The sequence below is a fragment of the Clupea harengus genome, chromosome 24 (genome assembly GCF_900700415.2).
Source record: "Clupea harengus chromosome 24, Ch_v2.0.2, whole genome shotgun sequence".
NCBI lineage: Eukaryota > Metazoa > Chordata > Actinopteri > Clupeiformes > Clupeidae > Clupea > Clupea harengus.
Genome location: NC_045175.1, coordinates 9,331,965 through 9,348,715, shown reverse-complemented (window position 1 = coordinate 9,348,715; position 16,751 = coordinate 9,331,965). Strand labels below are relative to the sequence as shown.

Here is a 16,751-nt window from a genome sequence, read left to right as displayed (position 1 = left end):
ATGATCAGTCCCTGCTTCCACTTGGTTGGAATCTTCTCATGCCTCCAAACTTTCATCATTAGTTGGTGTATTTTCATGGCTGAAAATTCTACACTCGCTTTCAATAAATCGGCTGTGATTGAGTCTTTTCCTGGCGCTTTCCCGTTCTTCAGTTTTTGTATATGGCTGCTTTCACTTCTCCTATTGTTGGTTCATCAGTAGCAATCTCTTCAATTATGTCCTCGAATTCAAAGCCATTGCCATCATTATTAGGGTTCCTCCGTCAGGAGGAAACCTATTGTTATTGTAGGTATTATTATTATTATTATTCTTGTGCCATTGAAGTCAATGGCAGCCCCTAGAACCGTATGGTAACTTTTTCTGAAATTTGGCACACTCATTAAGGACAGTCAATTCTCCACTCACACCAAGTTTCATGTCTCCCACTAGACCACACTAGCGCCACCAACAGGTCAAAGTTGGACTTTTGTTAACACTGTAACTTTTGAACCGTTTGACTGATTTTCAAAAATGAGGTACCATTGGATTCCTTGGATCAAGACGAATTCAACACACCCTATGGCGTCAATTTCCGGTTATATAGATTTTCCGCAATTTCCGGTTTTATCAAAAACCTTTGAAAGGCCTCCACTCCTACAATTTTTGTCAAATCTTCTTCAAAATCACCAGAGATGATCTTCAGACCAATCCTCACAACATTTATCCAACAGAATTTTGATCCTCACAACCGTTTGTCCGGTACAGCCACTGAATTTCAGCAGAAAAGCCATCAAACAGGAAGTGAAGTCATATCTCAGCAAATCTTTCAGATATCAACGCCAAACTTGGTATGCACGTGGAAGACACTACAACATGTCCCCATGTGCAAAGGCAACTTCATATCTTCAAAAATGATTGATATAAAGCAGATTGCATTAATCGCTAACGCTAAAATAATGCTTTACACATTTTTCATTCAAAAAGTGATACTCTGATTCAATCACAAGTTCATATGAAGACACTTGAGAATGTTTAGTACACAAATCTGAAAAAAAGTTGACTGTAAGATGAAAAGTAGATTTTTGGTGAATATTTGAAACATGCATGCTTGGCTAATTGCTACCACCATTTCCAGTGTAATGTCTCCCTCTCTCCTCCTTCGCTCCCCGCGCGGCTTGCCCCAGTTCTCACAGACACAAACTTCCACCTGACACACCAAACACTTGTCAAGACGCACACACACCATTTCATGACATTGTGGCCTGACCAAGGCCCCGCCCCCTCCTTAGCTTGAAGCCTTGTGGATCTTGACAGTATTGCATTTCAAATTGAATATCCCATTGGTAAGTCTGCAGCATGGATTTTTCTATACAGTGACAAATTGTGCAGAATATACATTTTTCCCTGGTTCACAAAGTCTCAAGAACCCATAATGTCACCAGCATGGATATTTCTCGACAGTGACAATTTGTGAATAATTTAAAAAAATGTCTTCAAATCAGCCATTGATCCAATTATCTGCCCAATGTTGTGTACATGTATGAAATACATGTCAGTGTCATGTCAATTTTGTAATGATTGGAATGTTGAGGAGGAACCCGCCATTGCTGCCTGCAGCTATATTTATTATTATTTCACAAAGAACAGTACTGTAAACAGGCCTGCTCAACCCCCCCCCCCCCTTCACAAAAATGAAATAGGCATCACGCCTCCGGATCCTGTCTGGCCAGAGGGCCTCATCCTCATCACAGGCAACAGACCTGAATGTTTAGAGATTTGAATATTTGTGTGTTGTAGGTTGATGATTTGAGATTTTGCCAAATTGGGTCAAGCGATTGGTACATGAAGTGAAGGTTGTGCAAATTGTGCCGAATTTTCGGTTTTTGTGTGTCAACAACTGAGAAAAACTGTAAACATGGTTTTGGCCAACAATGCTATCAGGCTCAGAGAAATTCAAGCCAACATTATCAGTGACCATGTAATTTCCAATCATGTCCATCAGGTCTCTCAGTCAACACTCGCACGCATCCTGAAAACACATCAGGTTCAAACGAAGCAACTTCTATCTGTACTATATTTTCAGTTTTTTTTTCAGATCTTTTTTTTTTTTTACTGTAATTGTAACCTGGATACAGAATTATACGTTTGTCTGATATTTGCTGAGCTTACACTGATTTGGCTATATAGAGAGAAATAAAATATATTTTTTATTAGTCTGCAGCATTGGTCTTGTGTAGTGTTTGGTGAATTAATTATATATTTGCACTTTCTCTGTGTACTTCACCTTTTTTCAGCCATTTCACCTTTGTTTTTTTTTCAGATCTTTTTTTTCCTCTTTTTTTTACTGTAATTGTAACCTGGATACAGAATTTTACGTTTGTCTGATATTTGCTGAGTGTTATGCACACTACTGTAGTAGCATGAAATGTGGGACATGTTTTGTTGTGATTCTCCATGTTGACATGTTGATTGATTTGGGAGAAATCATATGGAGAGAAATACATTATATTTTCATTAGTCTGCAGCATTGGTCTTGTGTAGTGTTTGGTGAATTTATTATATATTTGCACTTTCTCTGTGTACTTCACCTACACTACTCTAATCACTGAGAAGTAGAAATGCTAAAAGTGTTTTAGGTTTGCAACAGCAATGTGTAACTGGTACAAACATAATTAAGTCATATGCAACGTGTGTGTTTCATATGGTAACAAAATATGGTTTTGATAAATGAGTGTAAAGTTTTTACAAGATTGTTTCATTTTGCAAAGGATCTGAGGTGTTTTGCTAATTGTTTATAGTGATTTGAAAAACAAAACAAAACGATCAAAATCGTGCTGAAGCAATCAAGAAAAACTGTAAAATATTCAGTGATTTTGGTGATCACGCACTAAAAGGAAGAAGGAAATTCAGAAGGTGCCGAACTGAAATTACTTTGACATCCCGCGCAGATCTACACCTACACGTTGATTGGCTCTCAGCATTCTCCTCTCAACCACTGAGGCAATACGCAACACTGAGCTGGAGGAGAATACGTTCACTCCCCTCTTTACCTTGCTACACTTCAGTCTTTGGAAGAAACTGTCGATACCCAAAATGAGCGGCAGAGGCAAAACTGGAGGAAAGGCAAGGGCCAAGGCCAAGACTCGCTCATCCAGGGCTGGACTCCAGTTCCCCGTGGGTCGTGTTCACAGGCTGCTCCGCAAGGGCAACTATGCCCATCGTGTTGGAGCTGGTGCACCGGTCTACATGGCTGCTGTGCTCGAGTATCTGACTGCTGAGATCCTCGAGTTGGCCGGCAACGCTGCCCGTGACAACAAGAAGAGCCGTATCATTCCCCGCCATCTGCAGCTGGCTGTGCGCAACGACGAGGAGTTGAACAAGTTGCTCGGCGGAGTGACCATCGCTCAGGGTGGTGTGCTGCCCAATATCCAGGCTGTGCTCCTGCCCAAGAAGACCGAGAAATCCAAGTAAATCTGCTCCCTAAAATCTCAGGCAAAGGCTCTTTTTAGAGCCACCTAATTACTTTTTAAAAGTACATTCCAAATTGTTGTAATGGTCAGAAAGCCCCCCTTCACATCTTGTCATTCAGTTTTCAAAGTGCATATAAGTTGAGTGGACGTTAATACCCAATCCTCTTTGTCTGCAATTAAATTATTATGACCGATCTAAACACTAGAAGGATCCATGGCCTTTGGTAGCTCTATTATTTTAATGGTATACAGTCATTTTTATTATAGTTGTTTTCATAGTAAGGCTACATGATCTTTCTTTAAAGTAGTGTATTTTTTTTTTATTGGAACAATGCGTTTGAAAGACCGCACACCATCACGGCTCGTTGGATAGCGAAAAAGAGGGTTACTCTTTTTCGCTATCCAACGAGCCGTGATGGTGTGCGGTCTTTCAAACGCATTGTTCCAATAAAAAAAATGAAGTCGTAGGCTAATGAGTCATTTATGCTTCAAGCTCAAGCTACGTTTGCAATATTTTCAGTTGAAGATGTTAAGTCTATCAAGGTTTTAAATCACCACCAACCAATTAAGTCATATTTGATGCTCGTAATGAACACACACGGTATGACTAGTTATTCACCTGCTTGAGGGCCCGAAAGGAAAGTTAATCTTTAAATGAAGTTTTGCCAGAGTGACTGATAATAAATAAACAGTGTGGTGTTAATAAATCACACTGAAATAAGTTATTCAAATCTTTTTGGTAAATTACACACAGCTGATGTTATCCCTAAATAATAGAAATAGGCTTGCAGACATCTATTCATCGTTTTTTATTTTTTATAAATCAAACATGATACAAAGTATCTAATAGACCGGCTTGTATCACCAAACCAATTCAGTTTGTTCCATTTTAATAGTGTTCGCGATACATGGAGATTCTGGGACTTCCTGTGTATTATGACCGTTAAACTGACATATCTGGAAACCAAGCTGCAACCTAAACTGGAAGGTGTCGTTTTAACTATTTCATGCGTTAATATATTCAGTGATTTTGGAGATCACGCGCTAAAAGGAAGAAGGACATCCAGCAGGCGCCAAAATGAAGCGACTTTGTCATCCTGCACGACCTACACGTTGATTGGCTCTCAGTATTCTTGCCTCAACCACGGAGGCAATGAGCAACACTGAGCTGGAGGAGAATAAATACACTCCCCTCAGTCTCTTGCTACTCTTCAGCATTCGGAAGAACCCACATAATCCTGAAAATGAGCGGCAGAGGCAAGACCGGAGGAAAGGCTAGAGCCAAGGCCAAGACTCGCTCATCCAGGGCTGGACTCCAGTTCCCCGTGGGCCGTGTACACAGGCTTCTCCGCAAAGGCAACTATGCCCATCGTGTTGGAGCTGGTGCACCGGTCTACATGGCTGCTGTGCTCGAGTATCTGACTGCTGAGATCCTCGAGTTGGCTGGCAACGCTGCCCGTGACAACAAGAAGAGTCGTATCATTCCCCGCCATCTGCAGCTGGCTGTGCGCAACGACGAGGAGTTGAACAAGTTGCTCGGCGGAGTGACCATCGCTCAGGGTGGTGTGCTGCCCAATATCCAGGCTGTGCTCCTGCCCAAGAAGACCGAAAAGTCCAAGTAAATCTGATCATTAAAATAAAATAAAAAACGGCTCTTTTAAGAGCCACCCAATTACTTTTTAAAAGTACATTCCAAGTTGCTGAAAGTGTAACCACCCCCACGTATATTTTTCCCCAATTGGCACAAATACACTTTAAATGGATGGTATTACTGGTGTAGCAGGCATGGCTCAATGACGTTTGCGTCACTTGCATTTATGTAAACACCAGCAACCTAGCTTTTCACAGCCAGTGACTTGTATTTGTTACATACTCGTACTTAAGCACAGTATATTTAGACACTCGAAGTCACTATCTTTGGGTTGTCCTCGAAGAAAGACCACATGACCTCACGCAGCCAATGTATAAACATACAAAAAGAATTGTCGAGGTGACATCTAAGTTAACTAACCATTCCGAAACGTTCTGTTGAAGCCTAATTTGTCTAACTTGTTCAGGGTCTCTGTTTCAATATGTGTGCACCAATGAGTCAAAGTCTCTAGCAAGATAAACGCTTCACTTTCCTCGTTTAACTTTAAGAAAATTATTGCTAATTCACTTATTTTTCGCCAAAAGACAGGTAGGATACCTGTTGATACACAAATCTGTTTTGGGACCTTTTAACTAATCTTTGACTTTTGGTGAGATATTAGATAATTGTGCATGTGAGATAAGCATGTGAGAAATTTAGAGGGAAAATCACTATTTGGTGAAGATGTTAACAATTCATAAACATTTTAAATCTGAGACTGCACCCTGCTTTTTGTAAGACATCAGAAGCCTTCTTTAACAATGTGTTGTACTTTAAAAGCTTGTGTAAAATCGTAACTAGTAACTACTGCCATCAAACGTCAGGGGAGTAGAAAGTGTAAGTTAACCCCAAGCTCTGAGCCTAACACACCACCCTGTGTGATGTTGACAAAGCAATTTGTTCAACTCCTCGTCGTTACGCACAGCCAACTGCAGATGACGGAGTATGACCTGGACCAAGTGGGACTTCTAGTTTAGTCTGTGTAAGTCTATTGTGCCTTGCTAGTAAGGCCAGGGTTTAGTGTGTAGGCAATCCAACAGAAATACCGGATGATGCAAAGGCATGCGATCTTACATGTACACCTGTAAGTAATATCTCTAATCATTTAACTTCCTCCCGGTCCTGCAACCCATCCACGCCTACAGTATATACCATGATATATGGAACAATATAATTACAGTTTTTCTCGATTGCTTAAGCACATCTTTGAAAACAGGGCCCAAAATACTACATACAATTAGCACAACCACACACTCAATTAGCAGAACACTTTACATCCTTTGCTACTCTAAAAACTATACCCTCATTTATCAAAACCAATTGTGTTACCATACACACACGTTTCATATGACTTCATTCTGTTTGAACCAGTACACAGAAAAAGTGCAAATATACAATACAGTTTTTTTTACGATTGCATAAACACTAAAATCAAAAGTATTACACAATTTTCAAAACCTTACACTCAAGGAGCAAAACATCGGCCCAGATTTGCACCACTATAAGCAACCTCACACTTTTTGCAATTCTACTTCTCAGTGATTAGAGTAGTGTAAGTGAAGTACACAGAGAAAGTGCAAATATACAATACATTCACCAAACACTACACAAGACCAATGCTGCAGAAAATATAATGTATTTCTCTCCATACACCCAAAACAGTCAACATGGAGAATCACAACAATACAGTTCCCCGTTTCCATGCATTCTGTATCCAGTAAAGGTCACAATTAGAGTAAAAAAATAAAAAATAAAAAAAATACATTACAGATAAAGTTTTTTCATTTGAACCTGATGTCTTTTCAGGATAAGTGCCAGTGTTTACTGACATACCTGATGGACATTATTGAAAATGGCATGGTCACCGATAATGTTGGATTGATTTGTTGTACAGTATAGTAGCCTACAAACCTGAAATCGTCCCAAACGCACGAACTGTATAAACCAATACGGGCTACACCTTTGCTTGTCTTTAAACTAATCTGTATTTACGAAGGCGTTAAAAGTGTTTGTTACCAATAAATGTTCTAAATGTCCGCATTCCCATTAGAGATGTGTGTCTGCTGTGATGTCGGATCGGCTGAATATGTCTGGCAGCCATGTGTTTCACTAAGTCCAAACAGATCCCATCTGAAAAGCATAGATTCGCACAGGGTACTTTATGACCGATTCTACGGGTTATAGAGGTCCATGGTTTGTTCTATTGCTCACCGAGATGCAGATGCCATGTGATTTTATCACTTTTATGAATGAGTTTTCCTCAGAAAACAAATATGGGTTGCCACGACGCCCCTGTCACTTCTACGGTTGTCTGTTCGTTAAAACACGGAAAGGGTAAAAATACGAGGTCATTTACGTTTGCTTTGAAGTGCAATCCATGAACTTTACAACCGACATCTTCATATCCGTACATTTTGTTTCGTTAGTCACATTTAGTTACAAAATGCGAGTGGAGAAAACACAAGCGAGTCCATCACGGAAGAGAGGAACGGAGAGCTCTTTCAGTTGAGTCTCAACGGTTCTCATGCCGATTTTAAGTACAACCCGCTGGCTACTCGTGGTACTCATTCACACAACTGTCTCGTACTCTGATCGTAAGACATCACGAAACTATGGCTGAAGTTGCCCCAGCTGCCGCGCCTGCTAAGTCTCCCAAGAAGAAGGCACCACGGCCCAAGAAAACCGGACCGAGTGTGGGCGAGCTCATCGTCAAATCCATTACTGCATCCAAGGAGAAGAAGGGAGTTTCTCTGGCTGCGCTGAAGAAGGCTTTGGCTGCTGGTGGATACGATGTGGAAAAGAACAACGCTCGTGTCAAGGTGGCCATCAAGAGTCTCGTTTCAAAGGGTACACTGGTTCAGACTAAAGGAACTGGCGCGTCCGGCTCTTTCAAGCTGAACAAACAGGCAGAGGTGAAGAAGCCTGCGAAGAACGCTCCCGTCAAAGCCAAGAAGCCGGCAGCAAAGAAGCCCGCTGTAGCAAAGAAGCCCAAGAAGGCAGTGGCGAAGAAGCCCGCAGCTGCTGCAAAGAAGTCTCCGAAGAAAGCCAAGAAACCCGCTACGCCTAAGAAGGCAACAAAGAGCCCCAAGAAGGCCACAAAGCCCGTCGCACCCAAGAAGGCCACAAAGCCCGCCGCACCCAAGAAGGCAGCTAAGAGCCCCAAGAAAGCTAAAGCAGCGAAACCCAAGGTGGCCAAGCCTAAAGCCACCAAAGCGAAAAAGGCTGCCCCTAAAAAGAAGTAAATGTTGCACTTCACATGGTACTCATTGTAGTTAAAAAAGGCTCTTTTAAGAGCCACCCAACATTTCATTTGAATGCATCTATTTCCACAGTGGTGATGGTAAAATCTGAGTTTGCACGTCATTGTAAATTGCAATCAAAGAGGCTCTTTGAGAGCCACTCAAAATTGTATTTGAACGCATCTATGCCGACAGAAAAAAAAAGACAGCTGTTTCGTATATATTTTCTTTGTTAATGTGGAACACTTCAGGGTGTCTTAAAAGCATTACACCTGCATTGTGACATACAAGTTGATAAGGTTACACAAAGAAACATTAACTATTCATGATCTACATTCCATTTCAACTAAAAAATAACTCATGACAAAAAAACAGAAAGCCTGTTACATTGTAACCTATGGAACATAAAATGATTATGTAAAACAGTGGATGTTGTCCATTGTCCTACCGAACATGACACAAATATCCAGTTGACTCAACCACCTCAGTTTGTCACATTATTCGCAAGACTCGTTGACATAATCTAAGAATGGACACGCATCATGTTTTTAACCTTTATCTCTTTAAATTGTTGGAGATTTTGGAGAAGAAGCGGTAAAGGGGAGGATAGAAGGTGGCCGCGACCAAACTAATGTTGTCCTGACGACATATGGTGACTTATAAATTGATTGGCTCTCTGTATGGTGGCCTCAGCCAGTGAGGAAGGGAGACAAAGCATATATACAAAATACTGGCTCGCCGTGTACCCTCACATTTGTGCTTAAAAAACAAACTATCTTTAGGTTACTATGAGTAGAAGAGGCAAAACCGGTGCTTCTGCTCAAGAAGACCGAGAAGTCCAAGTAGATTTTGTCTTGAAAATCAAAAGGCTCTTTTAGGATCCGTCCAAATGTATCTATGAAAAGTGTTTCCAAGTTTCTGTACACTGTAGAACTCTGTGACTTTGTTTTTTCAGGAAACAGTTAAGTTCTCCAGGTTCGTCACTAAAACACTTACTTGTGTGAATCTTCAAGTGGCTGATTTTGGGTTAATCTAAATGCCAAAACATTTGCGTGTGCCCTACACCTAGATAAAGGGTCTTTCTGTGTGGAGTTTGCATGTTCTCCCCATGTTCACAAGGGGTTTCCTTCACTAAGAACCCCAACAGAAAAATATGCAAGATGGTCGGTTCACTTCACTTGGTCCCCGGGCGCTTACAAGCTGCCCACTGCTCCTGGAGGAAGGACGGTCCAGTATGGGAAAACGCTCCATGCACGTGTGTGTTGCAGTGTGTCGTCTGTGCCAATACAATCTGACAATTATTATTACGAGAAGTAGTAGTGCTGTCGTTAAGTATGACCCATTTTTCCATACGCAATGGCCTGTACAGACTACCCATAATTTAATATATTATATACAAATATTATATAAATAGCCAAAGCCGATGATGTTAACTAAAATGTTCACACTGGCACACCACAAAAGCCGTGCCTGTCATACATACCAATGTGTAGGGTGTGCTCTGCGATAGTATATTCAGAGATGTGTGATTTCTAATATAATTTTGTCATCTGTGTTTAGGGACATTTGTCCTAAGCTGTGCTACTGGCTTTACATATACAGCTGTGTTGTAAGTATATGCTGTATGAGATGCATTTGCAATTCATATTATCAGTTTTTTTGCCTATCATAAAGACCATTTGAAATTTGGTTTCATAATTTCGATAATACCAAGATAATTAAAGTTTAATAGCATACGTCGTTGACTGCCTACATTTGCAAACGTGTAAATAAAAAATGCAGGCAAACACTGCTTGTAATTGCTGGATAAGATTATATATTTTGTACGTCATGCCTATGTACTGAACGAATTTCTGTAGATGAATAATCGCAAAAACGCTCGTAAATTAGGAGAAGGGCTTTGTACTTTGAATTTAGGCGCCACCGGACAGAGGGCGTTGAACACCAATCAGCGGCAACCAACAAGTAAACGTCATCAGGGGGCTGGTCGAGGTTGTAACCTATAAATACCGTGCTTGCTTGTGTGGGGACGCACTTCTCTCACTGAAGCAGACTTTTGCAATGGCAAGAACTAAGCAAACCGCCCGTAAATCCACCGGAGGAAAGGCTCCGCGAAAGCAGCTCGCCACCAAGGCTGCTCGCAAAAGCGCACCAGCGACCGGAGGAGTGAAGAAGCCTCATCGTTACAGGCCCGGCACAGTGGCTCTCAGAGAGATCCGTCGCTACCAGAAGTCCACTGAGCTGCTGATCCGCAAGTTGCCTTTCCAGCGTCTGGTCAGGGAAATTGCCCAGGACTTCAAGACCGACCTGCGCTTCCAGAGCTCTGCTGTCATGGCTCTTCAGGAGGCCAGCGAGGCTTACCTGGTTGGTCTGTTTGAGGACACCAACCTGTGCGCCATCCACGCCAAGAGGGTGACCATCATGCCCAAAGACATCCAGCTGGCCCGTCGTATCCGCGGGGAGCGTGCTTAAGTTGATCCCGACAACGTCAAGAAAAACAAAAGGCTCTTTTAAGAGCCACCTAAATAACTCCTGTAAAAAGCGAACTCCACCTCTAGTGTTCTACACACGCTATATCATACCCCAAGCATGTGCTATGCTATAATGTACTATCCAACAGTACATTTAGCCCCCCCAGTATAAAAGTCACAGTTGAACCTCATTAGGTTTTCTGTTCTAGACCGTCACTGGTTTCCCTACACAAGTCAAAGGCATGACCAGCTTCAGGCCTTACGCTGCATTACATATATTTCCCCCCAGTAATCATAAAGAAGAAATCACGGCAAGCACAGGTTTCTATTTCATGCAAAATTCTCTATACCACACACTTTTTTATGCCATATAGTGATAGTATAGCACCTTTCATAAAAAACAATGCAGCTCAAAGTGCTGAACAGCAAATAATGTACGTGCACAGTGATGCACATACAAATAGCCATCCAATAAACATAAAACTAGGGATAGTGTGCATAAAGATTTTTAAGATAAAAATAGCTTATCAAACCCCTTATATCAAGATTCAAGTAAAAAAATATATATGTATATATCCACCATATATATAGTCGTAGCCATAGTAGCTAGTAACTAGTTAGTAACTAGTACCTTAGTAACTAGCTAGTTAAAGGCTAAGGTGAAGAGACAGCAGCTTATGCAAAACCATTTTCATTCAAAATATTTGTGGCAACTCCCTGTGTGTGACAGTTGTCTATTAACGAAAAAGACGAGTGCGACATCTGAAAGTGTTGGAGTTTCTTTTTTGCGTTACATTGTTGGGGACACTGGGCATTGATTCATCTACACTTGCGCAAACATATAATATGCTGCAGTGTGTTGCATCTTTTGTTTTCGACATTGCAAAACTGCTCCACACTGAAGCCTGTTTCATTTGTTGAACTAGGTAGGCTGTTCCTGGAAAACTTCAGCCAAAATGATTCATCGTTCAGATATTGCAATACTGTTCAATAGTAAAGTCTGCTATTTCATTTTCCAAAACTAGATAGCGTACCCCACTTTAACGGAATATCCTGAAAACACATGGCGCTTGTGATAACGTTGAAACTGCTTTTCAAAGACAATGTGGGTGGCTCTTAAAAGAGCCTTTGGGTTAGAAAGCGTAGAACGCTTTACTTTGAGCTGGTGTACTTGGTGACGGCCTTGGTTCCCTCAGAGACGGCGTGCTTAGCAAGCTCACCGGGCAGAAGGAGACGCACTGCAGTCTGGATCTCCCTGGAGGTGATGGTGGAGCGCTTGTTGTAGTGAGCCAAACGGGAAGACTCTCCAGCGATACGCTCGAAGATGTCATTCACGAAAGAGTTCATGATGCCCATGGCCTTGGAGGAGATGCCGGTGTCGGGGTGGACCTGCTTCAGGACCTTGTACACGTAGATGGCATAGCTTTCCTTCCTGGTCTTTCTGCGCTTCTTGCCTCCTTTAGCGGTGGTCTTTGTTACGGCTTTCTTGGAGCCCTTCTTCGGGGCGGGCTTTGCTGGCTCAGGCATGACGCTATCCGTATGAAGATTCTGACAGAACGCTGGTATTTCGCTGATTCGTGCCACCTCTATATATACAGCGCTCTATGCTAATATGTGCCCTAGGCCAGCCATTACCAGAATCCCAGACGATGGTTGGTTACTGTGAAGCGCAGGGGCGGGTCCGTTTGTTATCTTCCCGCACTTTTTGAGCTACCTTGACATGACTAAAATAAAGTCAATATACCATACCTACCGCATTAATTTAGCCTCATTCTAAGTGATAAATATTTTCAATAAATGTTCATCGTTATCACTGACAAAGTCTGTATAGGAAAGATTAAAGTAGCCTATACGTGCATCCATGAAAGTGAGTTGCAGCATATGACTCAATATCCGAATGTTTCTTTTCTTCAGTTAGAATATCTACATGCCAGAAATACTACGATGTGAATTTGATAAGCATAATTGTTTTCCATGTGCGTGTGTTACATGTGTTACAGTTATCTTCAGTTTTCCTGTATGTTATACCAAACAGATTAGGAAAAACTCCAAAAAGGTTTGCAGTGTATGCTTTTGTAGGGAGCCCCTGAGTATCAGTGGGATTTTGATGCAATAGCCTACATTTTGCATTACCTACTTTTGCAAACCCACTACGCTTGGTCTATTCGCCACTTACATGCAACATGGATCAGTTCATACAATTGTACTTTGAACTTGGTATTACACATGCTGATAAAGTTTTACTGCTTAATGGTAAGCATGGCTATGTAGCTAATCAGTGAAAGTAAATTTAAAATAACCTAAAACGAGAAGGCTCACTAAAAGAAAGCATTAAAGTGATCTGCAGGATGCAATACATAAGCATTTATAATGGCTGTTGCGTGGCATGTTGTGAATTATATAATATTTTCAGTAAGTCATCCGTAGTGAACACCACCAATCTGTAAATATCAGTTGATTTTCAATAGAAACATACTTGGAATAATGTTTTACGTAAGTACTTGGGTGGCTCTTAAAAGAGCCGTTGGTTTTTGTTTCAGAAGGGGATGACTGATGTTTAACCTCCAAAACCGTACAGAGTACGACCCTGGCGTTTCAGAGCATAGACGACATCCATTGCAGTGACGGTCTTTCTCTTTGCATGCTCAGTGTAAGTGACGGCATCACGGATAACGTTCTCAAGGAACACCTTCAGCACGCCACGGGTCTCCTCGTAGATGAGGCCAGAGATACGCTTCACACCACCACGACGAGCAAGACGCCTAATTGCGGGCTTTGTGATACCCTGGATGTTATCACGAAGAACCTTACGATGACGCTTGGCGCCCCCCTTTCCGAGTCCTTTACCTCCCTTGCCTCTTCCACTCATGTCTGCAGTCTGAATTTTCAGAAATATGACTGGTTCACACTGTGGTACGATTTCTTATACCCATCCGGAGGACCTTTTTGACGACTACAAACACTCCTCCTCGTCCGTCCCTCCTACTTTGCCATATTGGCGCGAACATGCAGCACATAGCGCGTCACCGTGGTGCGTCAACCCGCATGCGTAATGCCTTAACGAAGTAGAACTGAAAATAGATATATTGTAATACATATCGATACATTTTATAGGACAGAAACGCTTTAGTGACTGTATCAGTGTACGGGAGACCGGGTACAGTTGCAACAAGGGGAAAGTTGTAACATACTTTATTTATCAGTTCTTGTCTAACTTCTTAGCCTGTTTCAAGTTTCAAGTCTTTTTTTGTCAGATGCACAGAACAACACAGAGTCAGAGTCAACACACACCGCACAACAACCTAACATAACATATAAATATTCTGAACATATATTAAACATATAACAAACCTATACTAACGTAGACAACTATAAATATATAATATATATATATATATGAATGTAATAAATATACTAACTATACTAAATATACAGAGTATATATAAATATAGTAAATATACAGTGCAATATACTAAACATACAGTGCCAACAGTGCCAAGTAAAGAAGTTAAACTAGGAGGAGACTTGGAGGTATTAAAAAAATATGCACTCAATGATGGTTAAAGACACTTAATTAACTAGGTCCCCTCTGTTTGCATGTTGTAAATAAAGGTTACGCGTCTCAACAAACTCTTTGTCTAGAGATTTTCTACGACTGCATTTAGATGAACATATCAGAAAACTTAAGCTGCATACAGTGAACTAGAAATAGAGATGAGAGGTGTATGTTGCAAATAGGTTCAAATACGAAGCAGTCTGCCAATATTTTTGCAACAAGGTAAAACAAAAAGTGTTTCAACTCTACCAGTTGAGTTGAGTTGTTTCAACTCTACTAGGACTTGTCATAGACCTGCTCAAAATGGATTTTGAAATGGGAAGTCATATGATTGTTGCTATGTTTATATATGTGTGTATAAATTACACAAACATATATATCTATATATATATATATCCAACATACCAATCTTTGGTATTTGAAAAATTACCAACACACTGGATGTATCAGTCTTGAAATTACACGTATTTATGTAAATTATACACACACACACGCAAATATATGCATATAAAATCAACAAGGCTGCTTCATGAAGCACAACCTTAATGATATATAAAGAAACAGCCTCTTTTCTCACTAGTTTGTTTCGGCATAGATGCATTCAAATACATTTTGGGTGGCACTCAAAAGAGCTTTGACTGCAATATACAGTATGATGTCCAAAATCTACTTTTTCTTAGATTTTACCATCAAAACTGAAGGAAGAGATGCATTCAAATGAAATTTTGGGTGGCTCTTAAAAGAGCCTTTTTTCAACTACATTGAGCAGCACGTGAAGTGCAACATTTACTTCTTCTTAGGGGCAGCCTTTTTCACTTTGGTGGCTTTAGGCTTGGCCACCTTGGGTTTCGCTGCTTTAACTTTCTTGGGGCTCTTAGCTGCCTTCTTGGGTGCGGCGGGCTTTGTGGCCTTCTTGGGTGCGACGGGCTTTGTGGCCTTCTTGGGGCTCTTTGTTGCCTTCTTAGGCGTAGCGGGTTTCTTGGCTTTCTTCGGAGACTTCTTTGCAGCAGCTGCGGGCTTCTTCGCCACTGCCTTCTTGGGCTTCTTTGCTACAACGGGCTTCTTTGCTACAACGGGCTTCTTTGCTGCCGGCTTCTTGGCTTTGACGGGAGCCTTCTTCGCAGGCTTCTTCACCTCTGCCTGTTTGTTCAGCTTGAAGGAGCCGGAGGCGCCAGTTCCTTTAGTCTGAACCAGTGTACCCTTTGAGACGAGACTCTTGATGGCCACCTTGACACGAGCGTTGTTCTTTTCCACATCGTATCCACCAGCGGCCAAAGCCTTCTTCAGGGCAGCCAGAGAAACTCCCTTCTTCTCCTTGGATGCAGTAATGGATTTGACGATAAGCTCGCCCACACTCGGTCCGGTTTTCTTGGGCCGTGGTGCTTTCTTCTTGGGAGACTTAGCAGGCGCGGCAGCTGGGGCAACTTCAGCCATAGTAACGTGATGTCTTATGTTCAGAGTACGAGACAGTTGTGTGAATGAGTACCACGAGTAGCCAGCGGGTTGTACTTAAAATCGGCATGAGAACCGTTGAGACTCAACTGAAAGAGCTCTCAATTCCTCTCTTCCGCGATGGACTCGCTTGTGTTTTCTCCACTCGCATTTTGTATCAAAATGTGACTAACGAAACAAAATGTACGGATATGAAGATGTCGGTTGTAAAGTTCACGGCTTGCACTTTAAAGCAAACTTAAATTACCTCGCATTTCCCCCCTTTCCGTGTTTTAACAAACAGACAACCGTAGAAGTGACAGGGGCGTCGTGGCAACCCATATTTGTTTTCTGAGGAAAACTCATCCATAAAAGTTATAAAATCATATGGCATGTGCATCTCGGTGAGCAATAGAACAAATCATGGACCTCTATAACCCGTAGAATCGATAATAAAGTACCCTGTGCGAATCTGTGCTTTTCAGATGGGATCTGTTTGGACTTAGTGAAACACATGACTGCCAGACATATTCAGCCGATCCGACATCACAGCAGACACACATCTCTAATGGGAATGCGGAAATTTGGAACATTTATTGGTAAAAAAAAAAAAGCAAAGGGTAGCCCGTATTGGTTTATACAGTTCGTGCGTTTGTGACGATTTCAGGTTTTTATGTATTATTCAGAAAAAAAAAATGAAATGCCTCACACATGGAACAATCTCAACAATGTTACTGAGCTACAGTTCATATTACGAAACCAGCTAATGTAGACTGTAACCTATGGAGTCCATACGATGATGGCCACATACTGAATATTAATTTTGCAGAGAATTTGAAAGAAATTGCAAGAGCTTTAATTTCAGCTCACAAAACATTGGATAAAAACAATGGCCTTCACACTTTTGTTGATATTGACTGATGATATTGACTAGAGTGTGTGTAAAATCATATTTTTGTGACTCACAGTTTTTTA

The 16,751-nt window shown here is 41.4% G+C and overlaps 7 protein-coding genes across 8 annotated transcripts; 4 read left to right on the top strand and 3 right to left on the bottom strand.

The window, feature by feature from the left end:
• Window positions 1–3,057: 3,057 nt before the first annotated feature.
• LOC116219202 (histone H2A-like) lies at window positions 3,058–3,482 on the top strand. Its single transcript, XM_031562308.2, has one exon. It carries the CDS (start codon window positions 3,073–3,075, stop codon window positions 3,448–3,450), a length of 378 nt encoding a protein of 125 aa, XP_031418168.1. The 5' UTR covers window positions 3,058–3,072; the 3' UTR covers window positions 3,451–3,482.
• A 1,182-nt stretch (window positions 3,483–4,664) lies between these two features.
• LOC105895811 (histone H2A-like) lies at window positions 4,665–5,120 on the top strand. The gene has a single exon (XM_012822499.2). It carries the CDS (start codon window positions 4,694–4,696, stop codon window positions 5,069–5,071), a length of 378 nt encoding a protein of 125 aa, XP_012677953.1. The 5' UTR covers window positions 4,665–4,693; the 3' UTR covers window positions 5,072–5,120.
• Window positions 5,121–7,630: 2,510 nt separating this feature from the next.
• On the top strand, window positions 7,631–8,331 carry LOC116219200 (histone H1-like). The gene has a single exon (XM_031562304.2). It carries the CDS (start codon window positions 7,692–7,694, stop codon window positions 8,319–8,321), a length of 630 nt encoding a protein of 209 aa, XP_031418164.1. The 5' UTR covers window positions 7,631–7,691; the 3' UTR covers window positions 8,322–8,331.
• A 2,048-nt stretch (window positions 8,332–10,379) lies between these two features.
• LOC116219201 (histone H3) lies at window positions 10,380–10,842 on the top strand. Its single transcript, XM_031562306.2, has one exon. The coding sequence runs from the start codon at window positions 10,380–10,382 to the stop codon at window positions 10,788–10,790; it is 411 nt and encodes a 136-aa protein (XP_031418166.1). The 3' UTR covers window positions 10,791–10,842.
• Window positions 10,843–11,917: 1,075 nt separating this feature from the next.
• On the bottom strand, window positions 11,918–12,345 carry LOC105895813 (histone H2B 1/2-like). Its single transcript, XM_012822501.2, has one exon. The coding sequence runs from the start codon at window positions 12,314–12,316 to the stop codon at window positions 11,942–11,944; it is 375 nt and encodes a 124-aa protein (XP_012677955.2). The 5' UTR covers window positions 12,317–12,345; the 3' UTR covers window positions 11,918–11,941.
• An 812-nt stretch (window positions 12,346–13,157) lies between these two features.
• On the bottom strand, window positions 13,158–13,702 carry LOC105895816 (histone H4). The gene has a single exon (XM_031562315.2). The coding sequence runs from the start codon at window positions 13,656–13,658 to the stop codon at window positions 13,347–13,349; it is 312 nt and encodes a 103-aa protein (XP_031418175.1). The 5' UTR covers window positions 13,659–13,702; the 3' UTR covers window positions 13,158–13,346.
• Window positions 13,703–15,116: 1,414 nt separating this feature from the next.
• LOC105895806 (histone H1-like) lies at window positions 15,117–15,816 on the bottom strand. 2 transcript variants are annotated; one of them, XM_031562300.2, is made up of 2 exons: window positions 15,433–15,816; window positions 15,117–15,396 (listed from the first exon to the last, which is right to left on the bottom strand). In XM_031562300.2, the coding sequence occupies exons 1-2, from the start codon at window positions 15,777–15,779 to the stop codon at window positions 15,132–15,134; spliced, it is 612 nt and encodes a 203-aa protein (XP_031418160.1). In that variant the 5' UTR covers window positions 15,780–15,816; the 3' UTR covers window positions 15,117–15,131. The 2 variants fall into 2 exon arrangements, with proteins under 2 accessions (XP_031418160.1, XP_012677947.2); XM_012822493.3 differs by having other exon boundaries at window positions 15,117–15,816.
• Between the last annotated feature and the right edge of the window lie 935 nt (window positions 15,817–16,751).

Bases quoted from the DNA above. Each gene is read 5' to 3' on its own strand.
- LOC116219202 (XM_031562308.2), top strand. From the start codon at position 3,073: ATGAGCGGCAGAGGCAAAACTGGAGGAAAGGCAAGGGCCAAGGCCAAG.
- LOC105895811 (XM_012822499.2), top strand. From the start codon at position 4,694: ATGAGCGGCAGAGGCAAGACCGGAGGAAAGGCTAGAGCCAAGGCCAAG.
- LOC116219200 (XM_031562304.2), top strand. From the start codon at position 7,692: ATGGCTGAAGTTGCCCCAGCTGCCGCGCCTGCTAAGTCTCCCAAGAAG.
- LOC116219201 (XM_031562306.2), top strand. From the start codon at position 10,380: ATGGCAAGAACTAAGCAAACCGCCCGTAAATCCACCGGAGGAAAGGCT.
- LOC105895813 (XM_012822501.2), bottom strand. From the start codon at position 12,316: ATGCCTGAGCCAGCAAAGCCCGCCCCGAAGAAGGGCTCCAAGAAAGCC.
- LOC105895816 (XM_031562315.2), bottom strand. From the start codon at position 13,658: ATGAGTGGAAGAGGCAAGGGAGGTAAAGGACTCGGAAAGGGGGGCGCC.
- LOC105895806 (XM_012822493.3), bottom strand. From the start codon at position 15,779: ATGGCTGAAGTTGCCCCAGCTGCCGCGCCTGCTAAGTCTCCCAAGAAG.